Genomic DNA, 26,555 nt, shown 5'->3' with positions numbered 1-26,555 from the left:
TTACAATAATATGTCTTATACATCAGAATAACACATAGGCTACAATTTATAAAGGTATTGTGTGAATTATCCAAAATATCCAGTAAGTAGGAAAAATCTACCATCTGCGAGCTATTCTGGCATGCACTGCTAAAACCACTAGAGTTACACATATGTAATGTAAATGTCTATCTTAAATAGCCCTACAAAAAAGCCCGCCACAGTATATATCTGTCTTATGTGAAATGCATTATAGTGAACCATTACTCATTGATATACAAAAAACCCAAGATGCACAGTCTCATATAAAAGTAATGGTCCAAGATCCCAGGGCCGCCAGACATCACGTATTTTCTGACGGATGAAATGTGGACGATTGGGTAGTGTAAGTATGTACTATGATCGTATGCCTACCTGCTAGCTTGGTCAAACGGCCAATTTCCAGGTATCAGGTAATTAAGGTACACAAAAACATTACTTACTTCACGTAAATTCTCATGGCTGATTTTTATATATGTTTTCGAGTGTATAGTTAAAAATAAATTGTCAATACTCCCAGACACTTTCCGTCGGCCATATTGCTTAACAGACGCTTTAAGGGTCTCAAAATAATTAGTCAACTTCACGTAAATTCTGACGCTCCATTTTTATATATGTTCATCCGACAACTATTTTAAAAGCTTTGACAAGAAGACAGACCGATCCAAGGGGCCAATCATCCCCTAAACTAAATTTTAATATCTCTATGAGTGAGAGAGCATTATCTACGCGCATGAGACTGAGTGAGACCGACTGCGCTGTTAAAGCCATGAAAATTACTTGAAAAATTATTATTATTCAAAAAGAGCAAGCAAAAGCCGTTTAATATTTTGAAGAAAAATGAAGAGTACCAACAAAGCATTTCACCGTTTTGGTACGTTGGATTTTGTTGGTGATGTAGATGAAGAAGAACGTGTATTCAACATAATACAAAAATTTATCTGTGATGTTTACAATTTTCCTGGAATAATTGATGTAGATGCTGCCAGACTACAGTTGTTTATCATTTACATACATGATATCTGATATAAATGAAGAATTCAATCGAAAGAATTTAAGAAACTTCGATGCCTGTAACTTACCACCTTGTAAAAGTGAGCTTTGGCAACAGTTTCGACGGGCTAGCTTTGGAACAATGCAAGTATGAAGATAATAAATATTTTCAACCCCGAAAACAATGGCTGGACACTACAAGATGGTAAATATGATTTTCATTGGTTCGATGGAGATCAATTACCGGGTTTTGTCAGTGAGTCGCTGGAAGAACAATCAGGTAAATTATTTTCGTTTCTCATATTATTTGTATCTTTTTAGTTTTTTCAGACCTTCATTGTTTAACTTGTTTTTTACAGAGGAAGAAAATAAGGATAATGCTGATGATGACGATCACGATTTAGATATTCAATTTCAAGATTGATATTTGATGATGATGATAATGAAGATTAAAAGCCACTGTTAAGAAATATTGAAGAATTAATATTTTTCCACTTTGTTTCCAAATTTCCAATAAATAATTAATTTAAAAAATTGCTGCTATTTAAATATAAGTGGTATTTTTAAAAAATATTTTTTAGTTCTAATTAATAAATTGAAAAAAAAAAATGTCGGCTAACTTTAGTATTATTTATTATGTGTCAATTTTTTTCTTATTTTTGTTGCTACAATTTACTGGTCAACAAAAGTTCTAAAAATTATAAAATATCTGTTCAAGTAATTTTCATGGCTTTAACAGCGCAGTCGGTCTCACTCAGTCTCATGCGCGTAGATAATGCTCTCTCACTCATAGAGATATTAAAATTTAGTTTAGGGGATGATTGGCCCCTTGGATCGGTCTGTCTTCTTGTCAAAGCTTTTAAAATAGTTGTCGGATGAACATATATAAAAATGGAGCGTCAGAATTTACGTGAAGTTGACTAATTATTTTGAGACCCTTAAAGCGTCTGTTAAGCAATATGGCCGACGGAAAGTGTCTGGGAGTATTGACAATTTATTTTTAACTATACACTCGAAAACATATATAAAAATCAGCCATGAGAATTTACGTGAAGTAAGTAATGTTTTTGTGTACCTTGATTACCTGATACCTGGAAATTGGCCGTTTGACCAAGCTAGCAGGTAGGCATACGATCATAGTACATACTAACACTACCCAATCGTCCACATTTCATCCGTCAGAAAATACGTGATGTCTGGCGGCCCTGGGATCTTGCTCTATAACGCTCGAAAGTGTCCCAAAACACTATTTCTGTCCATAACAGTATATGTTACAAGCATATATTATTGCAAAATCAACCTTACGCGAATTGCTTAAAGTTGTTATTACAACGCAGTGAATACGTACTTAAAGCAATAAAATTTTACGACCGACCGTGGTCGGTAGGACAAGGTATTGAGTGGAGTCGAACATGACTTTTTTATTTACAACTATTTAACATAATTTTAAATTTATCCGACTTTTCGGGTGCTTTACAGCGTGAGTGGTCACGGTGACTGAAGACAAAAGGTGTTGGATGTTAAATAGTTGTAAATTTATAATAATACATAACTTTAATCCGGTTAAAAAGTTTTTTCTTTAAATTAAAAAAAAATGTTAAATTGGCTACCTCCTGACCCACACTTTATATAGCGTAAATATATTTGTCAAAAACTACACACAAAAAAGTTCAAGAGTACATAAATTTATTAATAAAAAAAAACACAAATAAATAACATCGACTCCACTTGTAGACGCGAGACTATTTGAAATGAGCGCACAATTTAGAATGTTGCGCTCATTTTTTGAGGACGTTTTTTTGACGTTGAGTGTGCATCTTGGGTTTTTTGTATATCAATGCCATTACTACAATAAAAATTGATTATTAATATCCCATCTACGATATTTAGGGTAATATCCCTTGATATCCCATAGTCTTGGGACGCCCTGTATATAAACTGTTCGTGCGAACTCCGAATATAACTTTAAGAAACTGATCCTCAAGAAGTTTTTTCTGAATGCCTATTAAGTAGCAATTTCTTTTAGGCATATAATATTTTTTTTATTCGTTAAATTAATCTTATTTATTTAAGTTCAACTACTTACAGTTAGTAAGTAAGTTTAGTAATCCGATTTTTAAATCAATATCTAGAGGCGGTTCGAATTTTACGTAACGTAATCATTTATTTTGATACAGGTTTGTGACATCCAACGTATAAGTAATAACTATATAATAAAATATAATAGAATAGGGTTAGAAATAAAATTCCGATATATAATAGTATATGATGTATATCACGGCTTTTACAGTGGTTTCTCAATAAACATAATATCCGGATTATTAAATAAATTAAGAACATACTGACAATAAATAATTTCACATTCAATTACAATAAGCCGCCACAATAATTTTGATTACAATGTCATATAAATTCTGTACGTGATGAACTAAATTATTTCCTCTTAAACATTTAGCGATGATCACAGATTGAGAATTATAAAAAAGCAGATTCAGAACATACCGTGCTATGGAGACGATTTAACGATTGGAAACTTGCGAATAGTGATTACAGAGTAATTTAGATTTTTCATAGCTTATTCGATTAACTTATCGCTACCGGCACTCCGTCGCACGCGGCATATCAATACTTTAAATTAACAATTGTACCTAAGATCTTTTCACAACTGCGCACAATCCTTCGTGTCTAATGTACACTAGCTGCGTGCGCCAGTCTGAGCGTATCGTACGTAATACGTTATAATTAGACATACATATTGTGATCAATAATAAAAATATAATGATACAAATACATTAATAACTACATTTCGATTATTGTGTGACAAATATTTACAAAGCACGGCGCGTCGGCCTTCGAGCTCCGACGCGCCATTCTCGCTAATACGATATTTTTATTAACTAAAACCGGCAGAAACCTCGGCGTCAGGAAAGCCAAAAATAAATGCTCCCGTTATCGTCAAATGTAAAAAGAAAATCCTTCGTAAAACCGGCTATCCTGACCGGGTCGATTCGCTAATACTTTCACAAACGTAACTCTCCGATTAAAAATAAAATAAAAATCTCCCATGATTCTACCGTACACCTATATATAAATCGCTATCAGTACATCTTATAAAACAAACAAATATTCTAAATATCAACGTGATTGAGATTATGTATGATTACAATTTGGAAATGCACGATACTATGAGGAAATACATAATTAAGTACCGATGATAACACCTACATATTACATAGCGTAGCGACAATCAATGACCATTATATTACGTACAGAAGAGAACAATATTCCCCTGAATATTTTTCAGGGGAAAATTGTTCTGTTTCCCCTGTATATCGTGTCTAGTTTAACAATTAGAGTATGAAACGCTAGGGCACAACCGTTTGTGTAACAGCGACTCGGCAAATGTGTTATAGTTTTAGCTAATAAAAATAATAGCTATAGCGACATTCATTGACTTAAATTTAGGTTTCCATTATTCGGCCCTTCTGCTAAGTCGAGTATAAAATTTCAAAGTCGTTTAAAATAAAAATGGAGGCTGGTGAGAGAAATTCCTTCACAAATTCATATTATTAACCTGGTGATATTTTAGTAAATTGCTTTTATAATTTACTTTAGATTATATTAACAGAAGGGCCGAATATCGATGAATTGTATGTACAACTGAGAACTTCGCAACTGAGCACATCACAGAATCATTTCAATTCCTTCGCTGGGCTTAAGGGCGCGATCAAAATTTCATATATTTAGCCAATTTTAATTTGTGAAATTTCCCTTCTCCAATATCTCTTCCATTGTGATCAAATTTAATAAAGTGATGGTAAAAGTCCTAGTACTTAAATCAATAATAATAAACGTTTACAATTCTATCTCATTATCATACATTATTTGATTTTTTCATGACCAATTTTGAAACTGTCTTCCGATGACTTTAAACTAAGTTTCATTAAGGCAATGCTCAAGATCAATTTTCCGTTTGTATTGGGATTTGTGTAAATTGAATCACATATTGTTTTGCTTTTAGAAGACAACTAATTACACGAATCGATACAATTTTACTTTTGACATTTTTTTCTTTAGATCGACAAACACGAAGTAACTAAAATAGTGAACAGAGTAGTCTTCAAAAGTGAAAAGGGTTTATTTAAATTTAACGGCGTCCCATAGTTGGCCTCTATAGGAGTATTGAAGCAAAATTGTGACCAATATAACAGCGAGTTGCTCAGTTGACCATAAGTGTGTGTGACTCCATGGGAGCAGCGGAATCGTATAACGTGTCTGTGTCTTGAGTTGGCTCGCCTTGCAGCTGGCATTGGTTGGATAATGTGCCCGCGCCGCAGTCGCAGAAAAATCTAGAAGGAAATGTTATTTTTACAATAATTGACGTCAACAATGTCAGCCGAATTCTTACGTACTTTTATATCGTATTCTTAAAATAATAAATAAATAAAAATAAATCAGTGGCGCTACAACCTCTTTAAGTCTTGGCCTCAGATTTCTGAATCTGTTTCATGATCATTTTAACTCTAATAGGCAAGTAGGTGATCAGCCTCCAGTGCCTGACACACCCCATCGACTTTTTGGGTCTAAGACAAGTCGGTTTCCTTCACCGTTCGGGCAAATGTTAAATGCGCACATAGAAAGAAAGTCCATTGGTGCTCAGCCGGGGATCAAACCTACGACCTCAGGTATGAGAGTCGCACGCAACCACTAGGCCAACACTGTTCAAACTACTGCTAATGTGTATTCTTAAACATTTAAGATTATTTTGTAAAAATTTGATATGTGCGACTATTTTTCTCAGTCCAGAGCATTAATTACGAAATAATACATAACATAATTACCACACCAGAACAAAGATATAATCATAGCTTTAAGCGTAACCAAACAGTTAAAAATTCTAAGTTACCTGTCGTGGCGTATAAATTCTACATCGTGTCCGGAATGACACGTTTTGATGCAATTGACACATATGGCGTTGCGATCCGTTGTGTTGCAAGTCTGGCATCTGGAAATATTAAAATTACGATTTAGAGGGTATTTGAGAGGAGTATAAGTTAGATATGAAGCAAATTAAGTATAAAAAAATAAATAAATCAGTTGTTTGGCTTCATATTTCTGTAACTTTTTTCCTTAATCATTAATATTCGGGATTACATCTATTTTTCAATGAATCGGTGTTTTTAGTTATAGTCACGCGTCAATCAAAACAAGTATTGTGCCAGACTTCTGTACCTGACTGATGACTGTATTCTTACGATATTATTCTTCATGATCTTCTTCTTATATTAAATGCTTCTATAGAAAAATCTATCGCACAGTGTTGGAGTTTTCTATATCAATAACACATGACATCAAGGTTCAGTCAGGCAAAAACTATATTTGAAATAATTTTTCACCTGCGACTCGGCTTTCGGAAACCGATATATATAAATTACGTGTCACGTTGTTTGTCCGCTATGGACTCCTAAACTACTTTACTGATTTCAATCAAATTTGCACACCGTGTGTAGTTTGATCGAACTTAAAAGATAGGATAGCTTACATCTCAATTTATACCCGCAATATTATTTTATTGCAAAATATTTGTTTATTATTTGATAGTCACAATTCTAACAGATGGCGCTGTGTTGAAAGTAGCAACGTTTCGCATAAGCTCCAATTTAATGGCATAACCACCAATTAAGCTGGTGTTCTCCCACCGTTTCCTTTGAATAGTTTACTACTATGTAATATAACAAAAAGCTTAGCCAATATATATAGCCTAACATATGACACACAAATAACATTCTATTTGATTCAAACTATTTGACACACAAATAGTTTGAATTCAGTAGATCCAGAGATTACTACCTACAACCTCAAATTCTACCTTTATAATATTAGCATAGAGTAGTGAAAATTTACCTATAAAAATCGTGCATTGGGAAGGAAGTATATGAGGATATCTTGTACAAGCACTGTCCGCCTCCCACTGCTTTCTCTACAGCGTCTTGATTGCTGAATATCTTGTTGCCGCGTACTAGCGGTGATACACCCGATGCTAAACACAGACCTGTAACATATCAAGAACATGTAAGAATTAAGTAGATAATGACGGTTAAAAAAATGCACTTAATTCAAACACCTTTGGAAAAAAAGTTGTGTATGGCGTACGTCTATTGCCTACTATTAACTTTGTATTTAGTAGAACTGTTTCATAGAACACAGTGAAGGTGAATTATTTTATTATTATTTCTTGAATAGTTAAGAATTTTTGTAAATGTTAAGCTTCTTACATATCCATTGCACTCCCTTTGCCCCCTCTGACGCAAGACCATTATAAAAGGAAGCGATAACATATGTACATTGATAGCTTTGATCGGATACCACACATCAGATCAGTCAAATCCTCAAATTAGTTGTAGTCATATAGATTATTGATAGTGCACCTCATATCAATTCAATTGTCATATTTAATTAAGTTTCAATTATTGTAGTCATTTAATTAAAGCAATTTAAATATATTTTGGTTTAATATATTCACCGCTGGCCCGCACTTAATTAGCTTGTTGTTAATTATTATTATAATTAAAGCTTTATTTAATCCATACATACAACAATTGTTAGTTTATATTCCTTAATATTTTATTAGTATTAGTTAAGTTAGTAAGTTTTTAAAAAATTTAAGTTAGATTTTATTTTTTATTTTTTTATCTGGTTTTTGTATGGCCCCTTTTAGGGTAAAAGCATCCTCCATATTTTTCCATTTTTCTTTGTTTTGCGCAACATCCATCCAGTTTTCCCCTGCTAGTTCTACAATGTCATCTGTGCTTGATCTTGATCATGCTTGTTGTTAATATAATCAACTAATCAACAAATATATTTCTTTGTTTATTTATAAGTGTGTATTTTCTTCTTTAAACGTTTTCTATTACATCGTGTATTAGAGTCTCCAATAAAGACATTTTAATTATTTTTCGTAAATAAATAAATGCCAGTAAAATTTTTGTATACCTCCAAACCGATTGTTGAATATCTGGTTGTGCTCCAGCGTGGCAGTTGCGTTGTTAGTGATCTCGACTCCCGCGGCTAAGCCATCAAAGATGCGGTTACGCCGAAGTACAGGGTGGCTCTGGGTGGATATTAATACGCCAGCTTGCGCGTTACGGAATATGTCATTCTCTTCTAGTATACCCTGGAAAGATAATTGTTTCTTAGTATTGGTTCAAAATACACCTCAATTCTAATTAGAATATTTATTTAAGAGTATTTCCAATAAATAAATAGGAATAATTAGATTTGGTCAAGGTCTCCCGAACTATAGGTGCAAATTGAAAAATGATTTTGTGCTAGATAGAGTGTCTATTTATTGAAGGCAATAGGAAAATGTAATTGCACACATAACTCTACGAAAATATTAACGCGACTAAAACTGAAGGGTATATCTATTATTCAATTAAATAAATCCTTATTATAAAAAAACAAATCTTTAAAGCCTTATGACTAGTTAGTAGGTTAATGCGCACGAGACTAAAATAAACAGCAAATAGAAATGAAAGAGGTTTACATTCATTCATCAGGAAAAAATTCTATAGTTTGACAATTAACAACTTATAATCTAGCAAAATGTCAATCCAAAGGGGCATATTTAGCTTTTGAACATTGTAGATCTAGGATTTACCAACGACAGTGTAAACTCTTTATAACGAATCAAGGGACAGATAATTTTTTGGTGTTAGAGAATTTTCGTTATAACGGATGCCGTTCTAAAGAGTTTACACTGTATTTATGTCACCGTAAAATTGAAAATACCGTTAGATTGTTATAGATAGATTACAATCTACCGAATAATAATACGTTAAATTGTAAGCAGTACGTTGAGGTTCACAATTTTTCGACAGTTCACTATCTCGTGAGAAAGATTACAATCTAACGGTATTTACAATTTTACGGTGACATATATTTAAGATTTCTTACCTTTCCACCATTAAAAATGCATATCCCGCCATCGCGTCCATCGAAAATCTTATTCCTCTTCAAGGTGGGATTAGAATCTGTCTTAATCCAGACACCGGCCATGGCATTATCGAATATTTCATTTTGTTCCAATAAACCAAGTCCGCCATTATACACTAAAACGCCTCCGTTTTGTCCACCCCATATCTTGTTACCTCGTATCACGGGATTACTTCCTGTCCTTATTTGAACCCCCGAATATAAGTGATTAAATATATCGTTATCTTCTAATTTTCCATGGCCATTATCATAAAAGTATACGCCGACCTGAAACAAGCGACGGGTTGATTAAAAACATATTGTTACGAAGACGGGTTGACTGAAATGTTCTCGATTTTTCCACAAGTTAGAGACGTTTTCAGTAAGGTGAAATGTTATTTATGGCCGTTTCTGGAGAGGTCCTATCACATATTAGAAAATTATAATTTGCATAATGATACCCTAGTTTTCAGGTAGTTTCAGACCATGTGTAGTCGAGTGGTACAGTTTACAGTAAACCCGTTTTTAGGCGTTTTCAGGACTAGTTGTACCCCTTTGATGAAGGAATATTCTAGACAGAATTTTCTAGGTGTGGGACAACAGCAGGTCAACAGACTAAACGCCGCCGCACTCTAGAACGCCGTACGACAAGGACAGAGCAATGTGCGAAAGAGATAAAGAGTACGGACGTTCTAGAATTGTGCAATCGCTACTCAGTAGCAATCCTGCCTAGAGAGTTCTCGAACATCGTTCAAGATTATTCCCAGGGATAAATAAGCGAGTCGAAACACGACAAATGAATTCAGTTTCGAATGCGATTTCAAGAGATAAACACCGAAGACATGAAGTGCGAATATAGTGAAGAAGTGATAAAGTACTGTGTGAAGTGCACGTAATTAAAGTAATTAGTGATATTATTTTATGTAATATAATGATATGTAAACTAATTCCTGGTTGACTTTGATGAAAATAAACCCTTGAAGAGAACTACGGCACTCTCAATCCGATCCCCTAGCTCGTAATAGTATTTTAAGATGTGTCATTAGGGTCATTTATAAATTACACTTTATCATTAACATATATCTCACCTCCGTGGATATGGTTATTATACACCCAGATGATCTGGGTTCTTGGCAAAACAACAATTGTTTGAAATAAAAAACATTTAATTAACATTAACAACCCAAATCACCTCTATGTTATCGTCACAAGCAACTCTGATTTTTGTACATTGGAGTGACAGCTTAATTTATATATATAATATAATAATTTATTAATTAAAAAATGCAACAAACCTGTTTCCCCGAATGTATACGATTACGTCGTAATACGGGCGTAGAGCCAGTAGTGATCCATACGCCGGCGAGCGTGTTCGCGTACACTTCGTTCTCCTCTATGAGCCCCTGGCCCTTCTCGTGCACGTAGATGCCTCCGTGCTGGCCATGGTGGATTTTATTGTGCCTCACTATTGGGTCACTGTTTGTGCGAATCTGAAGAATTATTAATCATAAATGGAAGGAATTTGACCAAAACAAATTATTATGACAGCAAAAAAAAAAGTGCGTGTACTAGGTGTACACACGTAAGAAGTGAAACTTCTTTATGACCTTATTCTTCGAAAAATGATCTACTATATGCAACTTTACAGAAATTGGTTAAATAAAGTTAAATTAGCTAAAGTTAAAATAATGCAATTATTACATTTTACCTTATTACTATGTACTAAGATTATTACAAAATTTGATTAATTGCATTTACTTGAAGTAATCCGACAAAGTTCAAGGTTTTCTCGCGAGATTTGCCGCTAATATTTTATTGGAAGTTTTGAAATGGAATGGCCATTTCAAAACTTTCAATAAAATATCAAATAGTTATGTTATCAACTGTATCTGGCAGAATCTGTTTGAGCATGATTGCTGAAAGTACTCTAGACATTGAGTAATGTAAAATCATTTTCATAGATGTTACTAACCAACATTTGCAAATTGTTTACATATAGTTTCAGTTCTTGTCTAGGTTTCTATTAAGCTGTATTTTAAAATGCTCACATATTAAAAAGATCTTGCTTAAGTCATGCTGGTTATCCTTTAAAAATTTAGATGCAAACAAATTCCAAAATTTTTGCAGATATATTTTTTCTCTTATAATATTATCTATCAGACACAATTGCTTTCTTAATCACTACATATGAGTATTGACTTTAGACTCTACAGTAATAGTAGGTATATAATACATTTAATTTTTATTAGTATTAGGTATACTCTAAACCTAATGTCATTTATTGTTACCATTTTGTTTTCAATCATCAAGTCCCGTACCCAAAGGGAGCCACAGATATAAAATAAAAATAAGTAAAATAAATAATAAATGTCCACCTGTGCGAAGCCGGGCTTGGGCGCAGGTAGGTTTGGTAACTATTTTTCAGTACTCCTTTCAAATTGTGAACTTAGTTGTCCGTTTAAGAATCTTTATATAAAACTAGCAAACTCGGCGAACTCCGTTTCACCACCAGATGGCTTCGTTTTATGTAACATTTCGTTTGGTGATCCCGCTTTTCTGTTGAATTTTTCCTGAATTTTCTTTGCTATAAACCTCACGGAGCCCAAGACCTTTCCAACGAATGCAAAACCGTGGAAATCGGTTCGTGCGTTCTGGAGTTATAGCGTCAGGAAGGAATCCCCGACTTATTTTTATATAGTAGATGTATAAAACAATGCGTCAACTAACCTGTATACCAGCCAATGCGTTTCCATAGATATTATTATGCTCAATCAGACCACGCCCTTCACCGAATATATACACGCCCCCCTGATGCCCGTTATATATTTCATTGCGTCGTATAGTGGGGTTACTGTTAGACGTAATCCATACACCGGCGAAGTTATTCGAGTGTATCTTATTGTCTATGAATTGGCCTAGACCGGATTCATGTACATAGATACCGCCGGTTTGTCCGTGGTGTATTTCACAATGGACTACGGTAGGGTTGGCACCTGCCTTTACTTCGAAACCCGCGATCCGGTTATTGTGAATATCGTTTGCTTCGAAGTAGCCCTGTAAAGAGAATTTCAATTAAAACAATACCGAATAGAAAAGTCAATTTTATCCAGAACAAATATTGCTCATAACAATATCATATCTTAACTATTGCATTTACTCTGTTATTTAGGATCCTAAAGAGTTGTCATAGACACAAAGATTATACCTAATTGGATTTATTATTTTCTTTAATTTGTTCAATAATTAATAATTATACTTGGAATTCTATATACGTGTACGTAGTGTTTGAAGTACATACAATGCTTTTATGAAATAAGTACCATAACCATCTTACCAGTCCATTTTCAAATGTAAATATTCCAACATCTCGGCCGTGATGAATGTGGTTTCTGCGCATAATTGGATTCGCAAAGTTCTTCACCCAAATACCGGCAAGAGCGTTACGTGATATCTCATTGTCTTGATACGCGCCCTATTAAAGAATTGGCAATTAGTTCATTACACTCATAGACAATATTTTTTTGATATGAAGAATTTTAATAATTTGTTAGGACTTGTTAAGTTTAAATATTGTGTACCTGCGCGTAATCAGTGACGTAGAGGCCGACGTTTTCGCAGTCGCTGATGTCGCAGTGTTTGATCACCGGGTTAGCGCCAGCGCCTGACACGCACACTGCTGCACCAACTGTATACACATTTATATTTTATATTGCATATCAATAAAGAAAAACGCAATTTAATATGGTTATTAAAAAAATCAGGAGTCAAACTAAGGATGAAATTACTAATACAGTCAAACCTGGGTAAGTGAGAACTGGATAAGTGAGAAATCTCTATAAGTGAGAGTAATAGCCGGGACCCGTCATTTTAAGCTCCCAAAACCTCTATTAGCAAGAAACAGAAACCTGTGTAAGAGAGAGTCGTTTTTCCCTCATGGACATCCGTAAGTGAGACTGCCACTTATCTATACCTCTATAAGCAACAGTCGAGCTTGTACTTTGAATACGCGGCGGTTGTTGATCAAGCAATATTCGACAAAATTTATGAGTTAGAGAATAACATTCAAAATACAAAAACAGAAACCCAAACGAAATTGACGGTTGAAGTGTTAATAAGTTCTAAATAAAATATATATGTACATAATATATATTGTGCACATTATGCACATAATTTTATCATATTACATATTTACTACATTCGTACTACTATAAGAGAGAAACGCTACCCATGTACCGGCATTAGCGGGAAACTCGGGTTAGTGAGAAACCTCTATAAGCGAGAATGAGATTGTGCTCCCTTGAACTCTCGCTCATCCAGGTTTGACCGTATAATAAAATACAATGTATTAATTAAATCATACTGACCAACACTAGCACTGCGAATAATACAATGATCAACGGTGGGTGAGCAGTTGTCGGAGACCTCCAGACAGTAGTGCTTGTGGTGCTGCATAGTGCTTGTCGCATCTGGTGAGAATTTCAGTGTCATATGGCCTGCGTACGCGCGGTTGGCTCCCTCGGCGAACGTGAGAGTCGATTCGGCCTCGCGCTCCAATACCACTGATTCTGCTACGTTGCCGGGGGCACAACCTGAAAAAGTTATATCAATTTATTGCAACTATTTAGCTACGTGCGTGCTAGTTGGGTGCTTTTATAAAGGGAGTTAATTAGGCATAAAAAGTGATTTGCATTTGAATGTGGATATTATTACTTAAATGTAATGTTTCAATCACCGAGATCGATTACGAAGTTGTTAATTCTCTCTTATAAACTAATTTATTACATTCCCCATTTAAAAAAAAACCTTTTCGGTTTCCGGTTCCTTTTCGTTTCTGTATCTGTTTTTATAATATTTTTTTTTCTAATAGGTAAATAGGTCATCAGCTATCTGTGCCTGTCAAACGCCGTCGACTTTTTAGGTCTATAGCATGCGAGCAAGTGTTAAATGCGCACATAGAAAGTCTATTGCAAGTCGAAGCTACTATGTCAATTCTGCTCACATTGCCTAGTATCAAAGACAATGAAAGTAATAGACAAGTAATATTTATTTATGTCATACATCCATCGTCAAAATTTGTAATTACCACGACAGTTACGGCTTTTCCTTAGCACTGATTATAGATAATATTTTATTAATAAATATTAACCCTCAAATACACACCACCACACATCCCAAGGTGAGATGCACGTTTTGTCTAGGTGTAAGTTAAATTAAAAGTATTTTATTTGTTTTTATTCTTTCTTTGATATGTTTTTATGTTCCAACAGCTTTCTGTATACTTTGAATTGTGTATTCCATTATTGTCTATATTTTGTATTATTTAAAAAATATGTAATATACAATTTAAATTAGTTGGAGGAATTCAAATGAAATATAAATTTAATATATACACACCGACAAGCTGTATATCCGAATCAATAGCAAGACACTCCTCCTGGTAGAGGCCTGCGTGCACGAAGACGAGCGCGGGCCGAGCGGGCGCAGATGTGGACGCACGACGGCACGTGCACGCCGCGGGGCTGCACGCGCACGTGCTTGTATTGCTCGCAGCCGTCGAACCACCGCTGCGTTCCTCAACATATTCGAGAGCCGCCTGGAAACGGGTTAATCAGTTAACTTTTAAATTGAAGGAATTTAAATATGCTCGTGTAGTGTGGAGGCGAAAGTAAAATAAATAAAAAAACGTGTTTTTATTTATTATAAAGCCATACAATTCAAATTTAACACATTGCCTAAAAGGCGTACAGACGGCAAACAAAAGAAAAAGTTAAATCTAATATGCTTTAAACAGTAGCAGTAATAATTATTGACCTAAAAATTGAATAAATACAACTGACCGTAAATTGGGTGTTTTACCAAATAAAAATTATTGTAGTGAATTTACATAATCTCTAAGTGCGAATGAAGGAGGCAGAGAAATACTTCTTTTAATCTGTTTTATTCTCTTTTTAACAATTAAACTAACTAGGCTAAGTTTTTTTATAAATAATAATACTAAATATCCTTCATTACGACATAATACTTCATTAATTAATGTTTTTCACGAAGAAAACAATTACAACACAACATATTTTTTATCAAAGCAGGAAATGTATAAATGAATATAGTTTTACAAGCACTTCGTTAGAAATAGAACTCACCCTTATAGTGTTAAAGTGTTTCATGCGAGAGTCTTTCTTGGGGCGGTAATTCGGTCGCACGTGTATTCCATAGTACAGTTGACGAAAGCTTTCTTTCCACGGATTGTCAGCCTCACAATCGTCGGGCGCCACAAATTCAAATTGGCAAGGCGCAGGGTGCAGTAATGGAGTGTCAAATTCGAACACCGACTGGTACAGGCTTTTCCTATTGAGAAAAACATAAATCTATCTCCAAGTCTTAGGGTGAGATCTATAGTGCGCACTTAGACTTTGCTCAGACTTAACTACAACCATTCTTTACTTTTTTAAAGGATAATAAAGAAGGTATTGCATGAAATGAAACATCAACTTCTGTCTTAGCTTGAGCTTAGCTTAATCTCACCGTTAAAATGTCTATAAATATACTAAATCATAGTTTAACCTTAGTGTTTTTCGTAAGTAAAGTCTGAGCAAAGTCCAAGTGCGCACTATAGATCTCACCCTTAGTCCACATAACAAGCTGACTAAAATTCGCCATAGTTTTAGGCAGACAAATGTGGGAGTTAGTTAAATAGCATAAATGGGACAAAAGCTAGTTTTCTGGATTAGGAAGATGCATTTAAGGATAACTTTAAAGGTTTAGTACCTTTTATACAGTCGTAGCTATGTACGCTAGTATCGCAGTTGAATCCCGTAAGGAAATTTCAATAATTTTACTTGTGTTAAAGGTGGTTTCGATAGTGATGTACAATTTATACAGTTTTTATTAGCGTGTTGAATATTCTACTAAGACCTGCCACAGTATATTATTTTATTGCATGTTTAGCAATCTTTAGAATATATTTTGTAAGACGAAAACCAAGAGGTATTTAAATGTGACTTAAACAAAGTTCATCAAAATCAATGTAGTTGTTTCGGTGTTTACCTATTATACTTGGAGTTTGCTCTTATCTAGTTTATGAAAAGTATATAATTTGATATGTTAAGCAGTTAAATCGAATTTATATAAATCAAATTAAATACGTAAACATTTACCATAGTTCGGTGTCGTTAGCGATCGTATTGAACCGCTTGCAGACCTGCGCGACGCGGCACAAGTCGCGCTCGGTGAGATGTGATAGTATACAAAGTAATACTTCGTCCGGAAGTTCATACTGCAGGTACTGCGACACGTTGCAAACATCCACGCCTTGTGACAGCGATCTGTAAATAACATTAATACCTTAACGACTCGATATTCCCTTTTGGTCTACGAACACAACTAGAATATGTTTTTTCGTACGGGAAGATATCGTTGAAAAATGAAACTATACTTTGAGTTCTAAGAAAATCAGATTCAATTTCAGATTTTTTCAGATTTTCAGTCCATATTTCCTTCACTTTTGCGACTACAACTTCAGATGAGGTCGTTGATGATCAACCAGAGCGAGGTAAATCTGCCATCACATCTCGACCGCTTTGTACCATTCCTAAACACGTGTTTTTCATATTCAATCAACCATAAACCCTGCAACGAAGTTTCATGGGCGATGCGAAAAAAAATTTAGATACACGCATTGTTCGACGTGTTAAGATACTTGTTTTATGAGACACTTTAAGATATTTGGAATACGCACTAGATATGACCTAATTGAAATAGCACTGCATACAATCTAAATAATTGATGCAAGTCAAACGCGGCAAAATGGAAAAACACTTGTGCCAATCTAACAAGGAAATGTTGAATTTGCAACAGAAAACCAATCATTCTTTACCGGACAGAATGTGTGTATAAAATACTTGTCTTAATTACCGCCACTTTTGGTATTTATTATATATATAACTAGCCGTTTCCCGCCCGCTTCGCTGGGCGAATTAAAATAGGAAATAAATAAAATTTTATGTTTCATTATGATTTTTTTTTTCATATTTTTTTTATTCTTCTTTTTAACTTCCCGCTAAGAAAATTGATAATTTTCGAAAATCGAGTTTTTAACAGATGTTGACGTTTTGAGGTTCTAGGAAGCCTCCCCGAACGTTGGAATTTAAAAAATAAAAATAGCCATAACCATCTAGGAAAATAGACAGTAGTTTCATGTCGATACGATCAGTGGTTTAGCCGTGAAGGAGCCTCAAACGAAGACCATTTTTCTTATATATATATATATATTAAGAATATTATATATTGACTACCCAGTCAATATATAAAATTCTTTTAACCCTAAAAACATCTTAAAAGTCGATAGTTGCGACCCGAAACTAATATAAATCCCAACTGGTGACAGCCGACTAAAACCCTTTAGTTTCAGGTCTGATGTTAATATAATATTGTAATTAATATTTTTAATATAGATAGAGTAATTATATTTTTTATTTATATTTTTCCCCCTTGTAAAACTATACACTGATTTTGTGGTTAAACACACATGATAAAAATTAACTTATATAAAAAATTTATAACATTTTATTTTATTAATGATATTTTTCACGTTTTTAGTTCACGTTATCACAGGATGTTGAGAGCATATCATACTGGAAATCCCACCTCTAAATGAATAAATAAGCGATTGAGATTATATAACACGAGCCGCAATAAATCGTTGGAACCTGATTTATTTAACAACGACTAAATTAAACTATACAAACTATAAATATCAATTACCATTGATTGTATTTTCACGCACGCATAATTATTTTTTTTACAGAATATTTGAGCAATTTATTCATTAAGCATGATTGAATATTTCTTTGAATAAAACAAAAACAAAATAATTGTTTCATATTACCACCATTGATTGAAAGCAGGTAGTTGCAACCTGTTTGGAGTATTTTTTTTCTAAAGACAATACTGGCAGAAAATTAAATGATGTATCGTTTGCCTTTAAGATACTAAACAATCAGCTAGATAGCCCCAACTTGTTAACAAAATTTCAATTCCGTGTACCCAATAGATATCCCAGACATCCCATCCTTCCATTTATCCCTCCTTTCCGGAGAACGCGTTTTGGCCGAAACTCACCGATGTCCAGATTGAGCATACTATTAAACGAGCTGGATCTGGACATCCATAGTTGCTCACCTCAGACTTTGAGAGCGATTTTCGTTTAGTGTTTGTTTAAATTTTATTATTGTTTTGATTAATTAATTTTATTACTTCTTGTATGCTATGTTTGCCAGTAAGTGAAGACACATTGAAAACTGTATTTTATTTTTCTTCTGTCAATGTATTAATGTGCCAAGCGTTGGCAAGCTTTAATAAATAAATACTCACGTTCTCGGTCTTTTTCTAGCGGGTAAAGAGCAGGTTCCAGAAGGGCCCGGCTCGTGGTACGCCGGCGGTGACTTCCGTCGTAGGTCATATGGGCTGTGATGGCCGGCCGTGGTGGCTGGGGCTGCGGCAGGCACCGGCGGAGACCCGCCACCGCCACTGCCGCTTGGCCCTGCGCAAGCTGTCGCCGCCATAGCGCTACCCGTCACGTTATTTGGGCAAGGTACCGATTCACATGGCTCACCTACAAAAGTTTAAATATTAGAAGTAAATTCATACTACAATAGACAAAATATCATCAGAATGTTCTTGAAAAGTCATGGCTTGGGAAATAAGATGCTAATTGCAGTTTAATTTAATTCAGTATTGTCCACAAACACGCTTTGTTGTCTAATACCTAACACTGAAACCAATTTTTGAGTAGCAAAATAAGTATTTTTAGTAGTGTCTTTTTGGTTCATAAGGCATTAAAAATATATATCTGCTGCACTATTCATTTTAAAATCTACAAGTTAATATATGTACATAATTAAAGGTAATACTTTAAGCTGAACAGTGTGATATTCACAAATGGTTTGTATTGAGTATTATTTGAATATGTATTGAATTTATGTAAAATATAGTATAAATTCTTTTTTTTAAGACTTAACTAAACTTACACACACATAAACTTTTTACTATGGAATTCTTGAAAAAATTTCCTTACAGCTTGCCTTTTAGGAAAAAACAACATGAGGGAAGTGACATCATGCTTAAAGAATGACATTATTGTTATATACAAAGACTTTTTTTTATTATATATAAATGTACACAAAACTATACATATAACATAAATGTAATTTTGATTAGTTGCCAAAATGCATGACCTATTTGCTGTTATGACTATTTAATAGAGTTGTAGTATGAACTAAAGTAACCTGTATGTCTATTAGAAAGAGAAACAATTATACGGTGGTACCTTGACATATGAGTTTAATTTGTTCTGTAACCTTGCTGGTATGTCAAATTGGTCTTACCCAAAACACCACTTCAGTTGTTTATGTTAACTGTTTTTGAAAAATAAAATGATTTCATACTTTAATTCAATAGACATCTTCTTAGGACTCATGGTTATAAAAATAAATGTGATGTGAGATCAAGCCTGAGGTGGGAGAAACTATTAGATGGTGTATTTATTGTGTGATTCCTTGTATCTCTAATCTTGCTCTCATCTCAAAACAAAATATCACCTGCTCATATCTCAAAGTCAAAACACTTGTATATTAGGGCACTTGTATATCAATATTTTAAGGATTGCTTGAAAAACAATAAAACATACTTTTGAAATGAATGGAAAAAAATGAAGATATAAAAAAGATTGCAGACTAAACAGCTTGAAATAATGAAATGAAATATTAATAAGAAAAGCACTCATATTTATCGAATTCATAAGTGATGCCCCACCAGTGAAATCCTATCAAGATAATGACTAATTTTGCTATTTATAGAAAATGATTGAATGGACTAGTCCCATTTAAAATAAATATTGGGGTTTGCCTGATTTATAGTATAGAATTCATGGTTATTAGGTAATTTCTCACGAGTATAGTCACATTATGGACATAAATATAAGTCAGAACATACTATTTAGTATTCATTAAAGATACGCAACATAGAATAAATGTTTATCCTTTCACAGTTTTATCTAAATATTTAATTGCCTATGGAAAATTGGAAAAGATCAAGTGAATTGAGAAATGAAACATTGTATGTTGAATTAATTTAAAATAATGCCCTAATCCAAAATGAACAAAAAATTTTAATTACTAAAATTTTTAAAATTGGCCTAAAATGTCCTTTTAGTTAAAAATAAAATATAAATTAATTATAAATTACCTGAAGTAGTATAGAAGTGGATAAAAGTTACATTAATAAGACTATCAATAATGCTCCATGTGTGTTAACATTTATTTTTAAAATATAAATAATATGGGGTAAAATTTTCTTATGCATGAATAATATTTTTATTAATGACACACACACAGATGCATTAATAAGAAGAATATGATTATAAACTAAGAAAAGATAAGATATTAGATATTTATTATTCTTAATGTTAGTGGCTAATAGTTGAGACAACTTAAACACAATAGTAAATCTAAGTTTCCAAACAGCTGTTTCAACAATGTGAATAAAATAACTGTCTATCCTACAAATCAATACTCATATTGCGCAAATATTTCACAATACGCGCTATCCAATAGAATAAGATAAACGTGTTTTTAAATTATGAGCTAATAAGCACCCATTCATACTTAAAATATCATATAATAAATTAAAGGAAATCATTTCATATACTACTGACTGGAATTATAGTGTATGATTAAAAAAGTTTAGTACTACTTAAAGTATATGGAATAAATTTATTAGACTTTACATCATAAGCTTGTTCTATAGATATTTAGACTATTTGGTACAACATCAGCCGACCCGAAAAACTTACTCGATTGTGTCCTGGATGGCAATGGTATTCTATGTCCACCTTTTCTTCGCGATCTACGTACGTAAGAACGCGAAGATGAAAACGAGGCACTAGGCATTATTTCTTTAACACTTAATATTCACTAGAAATTCAGCCTAAACAAAGGAGACAACCGCACCAACACCGTCGGCCATTTTCTGTTTAGAATAGATTGGGGTACCGAAACAGGAAACTAAGATACCTCCACATCAGTCAAAGATTGGCAAGACTTTTATTAATTAATGAATATTACACTTAACACTGATGAAAAATATATAACTGTTAACTCATAAAAAACATTATTCACTATTTTACGACCAAAATTAACACTTCCCTAAATAGCAAAGGGCGACTCTCTGAAGAAAAACATGGCCGTCGATGAATGAAACATTTTTTACCTTCGATGTTGCCCGTGTAATTTTACGTGTGGATATTGTAACAAACATTTCATTCGTTTATATTTTAAATACGTTCATTGTAAACTTCACAGTATAAACAACGTTTGCTTTTTAGTATATATATATATATATATATATATATTAAGTACTTTTACGTTCCAAATTAATATTATTAAGAGGTTTGCCGTTTGCCTAGCTCATAAAAGTATCACAGACTCATAAGTCATAGGTGTCCCCTGTCTTGTATGAATTGTGACTGCTCTGTGGTTTCTACTGACTCCTCTAGTCTTTACAATTGTCATTTTCATTATAATTGTTTAATTAGCAAAATTGAAAAAAAAATCTAATTTACCTCTAAACCTCTTAACAAAAAACTAAAAAAAAAATGATTCCATGGGAGTGGATAAGTATTGGAAACTGCTTGTTCTCTGTCGTCGCCTGTGTGTTTTTAACTATTTCATATGTTGCAAGTCTGTATGTGTGGAGAACAAAAGAAAACAGGTTTATTAACTTTTATATTTTTATTTCAGGTATATAATAGGTAATTAATATCTAATACTTTATTCTTTTCAGAGACCATCCAAGTACTATTAAAAGAAGATTCTTCAGTGTATTTATTATGATGATGCTTGCCCCCTTATTTACATACTATTTCCTTAATAAACCATTGGACATAAGAGAAATGTATGAAAAAATGGGTTTGAGAGAAGAGGGATTTGTTCAAGCCCTAATATTACCATTATTACTGACAGTTATTTTATTCTTAGGACCACTGTCTATGCAATTATTTTCTGGAGCATGGAGAATTTACATTGGTATGTTTTTTCATAAAAATTTGGTTTTGGTAACTTCATTAAGCATAAATTTGTGTTAGTACTAATATTTGGATATCCACAATAGTCTAATGACTACAGGTGCAACAGAAGAATTACACTTTTGTATGTAAATTAATAATTATGTAATAATTGATGAATGTTCTTATGGTTATAGTGTTGTTTTAAAAACACTATAAAATTGTATTGACCAATAAAACAAAATGTTTTTTTCTGTTATGTAGAACCGATGTATTGGATATCATGTTGGCAAGATTTAGTTTGGGTTAGAAACCATATTATGGCACCATTAAGTGAAGAATGGGTCTTTAGAGCATGCATGATGCCTTTGTTACTACAATGTTTGAATCCAATGTCAGCGGTTTTTATTGGACCTTTACTATTTGGGATTGGTAAGCCCTATATTTACCTATATTTATAAAATGTGGCTCTGTCTGACTATTGTCCCTATATTCTTTTTTTATTTTTGTTTCCAGCTCATTTTCATCATGTATTTGAACAAATTAAGGCTGGATATGAAATTAAGACGGCATTAATTGTTTCTAGTAAGTATATATCACAAAACAAATTTTGTTTTTAAATACATTAACTATTTCTGTAGTGTCGACACATTTTATATTTGTCTTAACATGATAATTAGTATAAAAATGGCAATAATTTTTAAATTACAGTTAGTAAATATTTTTTTCGATTCCTAGGATTGACATAAAATAATTACATAAATTTTTAGAATACAATATTGTAAATTTGACTCTTGAAAAATATTCTGTTACAGCTTTTCAATTTACATACACTACAATGTTTGGTGCTTATTCATCATTTTTGTTCTTGAGAAGCGGTAAGTACATAGTAATTTATATTCATTATTCGCTAGCAAGACTTGCTCCTGACTGCTTATGCCTGTCAACATTAACTGTTTATACACTAGGTAAAATTAACAAACCAAATCGTAAAAATATATTTATTCAAGTGCAAGGTAATGTTATTAAACCTTGGTATTGCTTATTGTATGTGGGTTTGTAGTTACTTTTCTATTTTGTTTCAGGTCATTTTATTGCACCATTAATGGCCCATATTTTCTGCAATCACATGGGTTTCCCAAACTTCAGTGACGTTGCTCTGTTTCCTCCCATAGAGCGTTTTGTTATTGTCTGTAATTATCTATTAGGATTTGGACTGTGGTGCTACCTCTTAAATCCAATGACTAGTCCTGATCTGTATTATAATAAACTAAATTTTGTTACCTGAGACAATCTAGGTACTAAGAACAATCTTATTGATATGAACTAATTTAATGTTTGCGTTATGGTGGAAGTTCCCAAGTCTGCTTTTTGCAATAATTAGTAAATTGGGCATTCAGATGCTACTCATGATAAAAAAAAACTTGATTTGCTAGCCGTTATTTATGATTTAGATGATGTGTTTTTACTTTGGTCCAAAACATGAAATTTCAAGTTTTACATATGTTTGATGCTACTTAATAAGCTCTCATATTCACTAGATGGTGATGTGTGCATTGTATAACATGTTATTAATTGACTTTGATATTACAATGATATAAACATTGATTTTAAGCCAACTGATACAGGGCATATTGTGACGGGGTAAATTGGGCGTTGTTAAGTTTGAGTATGCAATACACAAAATGTGCATAGATTATTTTTTATACCTGATTTCTTGCTCAGTCCAACAATTAAAAATAGAGACAATTGTTTGGATTCTTTCAGGTTAATAAAACTATACCTTTAGCTTTATGGTAGTTTAAAGTAGTGAAACTCTTAAAGTAAAAATAAATTGAAGAAGCCTACTTGCAGGTTATATATAAATGTACAATCGCACAATGTTATATGACATAGTATTAAACGATTTGATTTTACAGAACTTACATATTTGTAAATATTCACTATTTACTGGTACTCAAATATTTTGCGAACTGTGTAAACGGCCTCTGTTGGAGGTCTTCCCTGAAAGAAACGACCTCCAATTATTTTAAAAGAGAGGTTACTACTCCCTCAAAGGCCGGCAACACACCCACCATGGGTGTAATAAATATTCGCATTAAATAAATTCGCCCTTTCTAATCTACAGCTTTACCAAAGTTAAATTGTCGCGATGGTAGTATTTTTACTATTGTAGGCGTTCGTGTATTACGTATTTCTATAGTTCTTGACAGAGGTGGACGCCTTTTTATTTATTTGAAATAAATCATGGAGTAACACAACAATTTATTATGTGTTTCAACTACGGTTGGTGTAGAAAACATCTTTTCATAAATTGCGATGTGAAGGCGGTTATAAGATAAATATTATTGTTGTCTCTGGTTTTCCTTAAAGATCCTTGAAAAAAAAACACCGATCTACGCCGTGCCAATGTTGATACTGGTTCTTGCAAATCTACCTTGTTTCGAATATATACCTCTCGCTAATTGTGCTATAAAATCCTCATTGTATTTTTTTATTTTAATCTTACAATACTTAAAACAATATTTTAATAGGTTGTGTGTACACCTTTGCACAGTCATTCTTTAAATGGTGGGTAGTCACTTGTCAATTCGCGCCTATAGGTATATCAATATGCTAAGATTTACACACAATAGATAATTTTTAAAATGATTTGTTGTTTTATACATTATCGATAATTAAATAATTTTTACTTATTCTTATAAGTGTAAGGTTTCAGCGACATATTATGTCTGTCCATTTTATGTAGTTAATGTTTAAACCGTGATTAATAGCCACTGCTTTTGACATAATTAGTAATTTATAAGATGTACATACCAAGGTCACCGTCATTTTAATATTATTTGGCCTTTATTAGACTATAACTGCAATCGTTTTAGAGCAATCATTGTGTTGGCGAACATGGGATTTTTTAAATAGTGAATCAACGAACAAGTGAGTTATTGCCATATTATTTTCCTATTGCGGTATTGCATTAATATATCTTATTAAATTACAATGAAAATTACCAAAATAGATGACCAAGTCACCGACCGTTGCCTATGTATTATTTAGCTCGCATTGCGATAAATCTTGTGGTGATTGTCGCACGGTGCTTTACACGCGTGTATAAGGGTACGAAATTCGGAAACGAGACAGTGCGAACTATGACTCCCTTATGTCAATATCCTATACCTTCCACCTGCGTTTAGTCCCGACTCCCGCAAAGCCTCGTTTCTGAAGCTTACCCAGACTCCTGAGCTTTTTATTCATCCCTAAACTTGGTGCCGCAAGTAACAGTAAGAGCATTATATTACGCTCAAAAGATTTAACTGTAATATTAAGATACTTCATACGTAGGTATAATATAAACGTAGTATTTTGCACAAATAATCTTAACTAATTATTTGATATAGAGATGTGTAGAAAGTACTAGTCAATTGTTACTCGATGTTACCTCGAGCACAAAACTACTCAATTTGTCTGTATATATAAAGCGATGAAAAAAATTGTACCATTGTAATAAGCAGGGTTTTTACGTCCACGTTTATTAATTAAGCCGAGATTGAAAATCGTGCGAAGAAATGTGGAGTTAAATTTTTGTTCAATGATGTTTGAACGTTTTTGTGCTTAGAGTCCTTTTTACTTTTGTTTTTAATATATGGTAAGCCCAAAGGAGCTTAAGCGTTGTTTTAGTGGTATTCGATTAAATTAACAATTATTTGAAACATGTTTAACAATTACGGCGCGCGCCTGCGAGAGTAGAGGTCGCTAGATGATGGTCATTGAATTTCTATACCGGCTTGCTGAGTAAGAAGTTGCGTGGAGTGTAGCATAGCAAAATTAACATTAAATATTAACGTAACATTCATAATAAACTCCTATGTCAAAACTCATAATATTGAGTATGATTTCATACACTTAACGTTCGTAATGTGGGCTTACTGTATTCACTAGTCTCGCGTAATTTTTGTTTTAAATGTTGTGTTTTTATTGTTAATCTGTATTAAGTGCCATAAAATTACAGAGATTATCAAACATTCTGCTGGTAGTACGCGTAATTTATATGATCGCCTTACTCGGTTATTCAATGTAAGGATTCAATCAGAGGTATAAAGTGGAAATCACGGATCTTTACTATTTACATAGAAGAAAGTAGAAAAGAAATTGTCTCAGTTGTCATTGACCACAGCACCGCTATTAGACGTTACGGTGACACTCAACGTTCTCTAGAAAACCTACTGATGTTATTTATAGATGTCACCGTAAAATTGTAAAAACCGTTAGATTGTAATCTATCTCGCGAGATTGTAAACTGTCGAAAGATTGTCAACTCAACATACTGCTTGCAATTTAACGTATTATTATTCGGTAGTTATATGAAATTGTTGGGAAGTAAAATTAATCTGTAATTGACCAAAGAAGTTTGAATGATAACTAAGTTAGTGTAGTACAATCTACCGAATACCGATAACCGATAACCGATAGATTACAATCTAACGGTTTTTACAATTTTACGTTAACATAGACAACG

At 33.3% G+C, this 26,555-nt stretch overlaps 2 protein-coding genes across 2 annotated transcripts; one reads left to right on the top strand and one right to left on the bottom strand.

Moving 5' to 3' along the window:
• Positions 1 to 3,265: 3,265 nt before the first annotated feature.
• Positions 3,266 to 21,238, bottom strand: LOC125054831 (F-box only protein 11). Its single transcript, XM_047656958.1, has 15 exons — positions 20,834 to 21,238; positions 18,355 to 18,595; positions 16,140 to 16,307; positions 15,126 to 15,330; positions 14,380 to 14,578; positions 13,350 to 13,574; positions 12,564 to 12,670; positions 12,320 to 12,457; positions 11,713 to 12,039; positions 10,281 to 10,475; positions 8,968 to 9,273; positions 8,005 to 8,185; positions 6,916 to 7,063; positions 5,918 to 6,016; positions 3,266 to 5,360 (listed from the first exon to the last, which is right to left on the bottom strand). The coding sequence occupies exons 1-15, from the start codon at positions 20,928 to 20,930 to the stop codon at positions 5,231 to 5,233; spliced, it is 2,766 nt and encodes a 921-aa protein (XP_047512914.1). The 5' UTR covers positions 20,931 to 21,238; the 3' UTR covers positions 3,266 to 5,230.
• Positions 21,239 to 21,518: 280 nt separating this feature from the next.
• Positions 21,519 to 23,851, top strand: LOC125054585 (CAAX prenyl protease 2). The gene is made up of 6 exons (XM_047656564.1): positions 21,519 to 21,750; positions 21,823 to 22,064; positions 22,307 to 22,474; positions 22,559 to 22,627; positions 22,858 to 22,920; positions 23,128 to 23,851. The coding sequence occupies exons 1-6, from the start codon at positions 21,635 to 21,637 to the stop codon at positions 23,328 to 23,330; spliced, it is 861 nt and encodes a 286-aa protein (XP_047512520.1). The 5' UTR covers positions 21,519 to 21,634; the 3' UTR covers positions 23,331 to 23,851.
• The last annotated feature ends 2,704 nt before the right edge of the window (positions 23,852 to 26,555 follow it).

This window comes from Pieris napi, chromosome 12 (assembly GCF_905475465.1).
Source record: "Pieris napi chromosome 12, ilPieNapi1.2, whole genome shotgun sequence".
Taxonomy (NCBI): Eukaryota; Metazoa; Arthropoda; class Insecta; order Lepidoptera; family Pieridae; genus Pieris; species Pieris napi.
Note: the sequence above shows the minus strand (reverse complement) of the source record. Positions and strands in the feature narration are given on the sequence as shown.

Coding starts and splice junctions, on each gene's coding strand:
- LOC125054831 (XM_047656958.1), bottom strand. CDS start 20,930: ATGCCTAGTGCCTCGTTTTCATCTTCGCGTTCTTACGTACGTAGATCG. Junction 18,596..20,833: donor GCCATCCAGGACACAATCGA/GTAAGTTTTTCG, acceptor AAACTTTTGTAG/GTGAGCCATGTGAATCGGTA. Junction 10,476..11,712: donor ACGCATTGGCTGGTATACAG/GTTAGTTGACGC, acceptor ATAATTCTTCAG/ATTCGCACAAACAGTGACCC.
- LOC125054585 (XM_047656564.1), top strand. CDS start 21,635: ATGATTCCATGGGAGTGGATAAGTATTGGAAACTGCTTGTTCTCTGTC. Junction 21,751..21,822: donor TGGAGAACAAAAGAAAACAG/GTTTATTAACTT, acceptor TATTCTTTTCAG/AGACCATCCAAGTACTATTA. Junction 22,628..22,857: donor GACGGCATTAATTGTTTCTA/GTAAGTATATAT, acceptor ATTCTGTTACAG/CTTTTCAATTTACATACACT.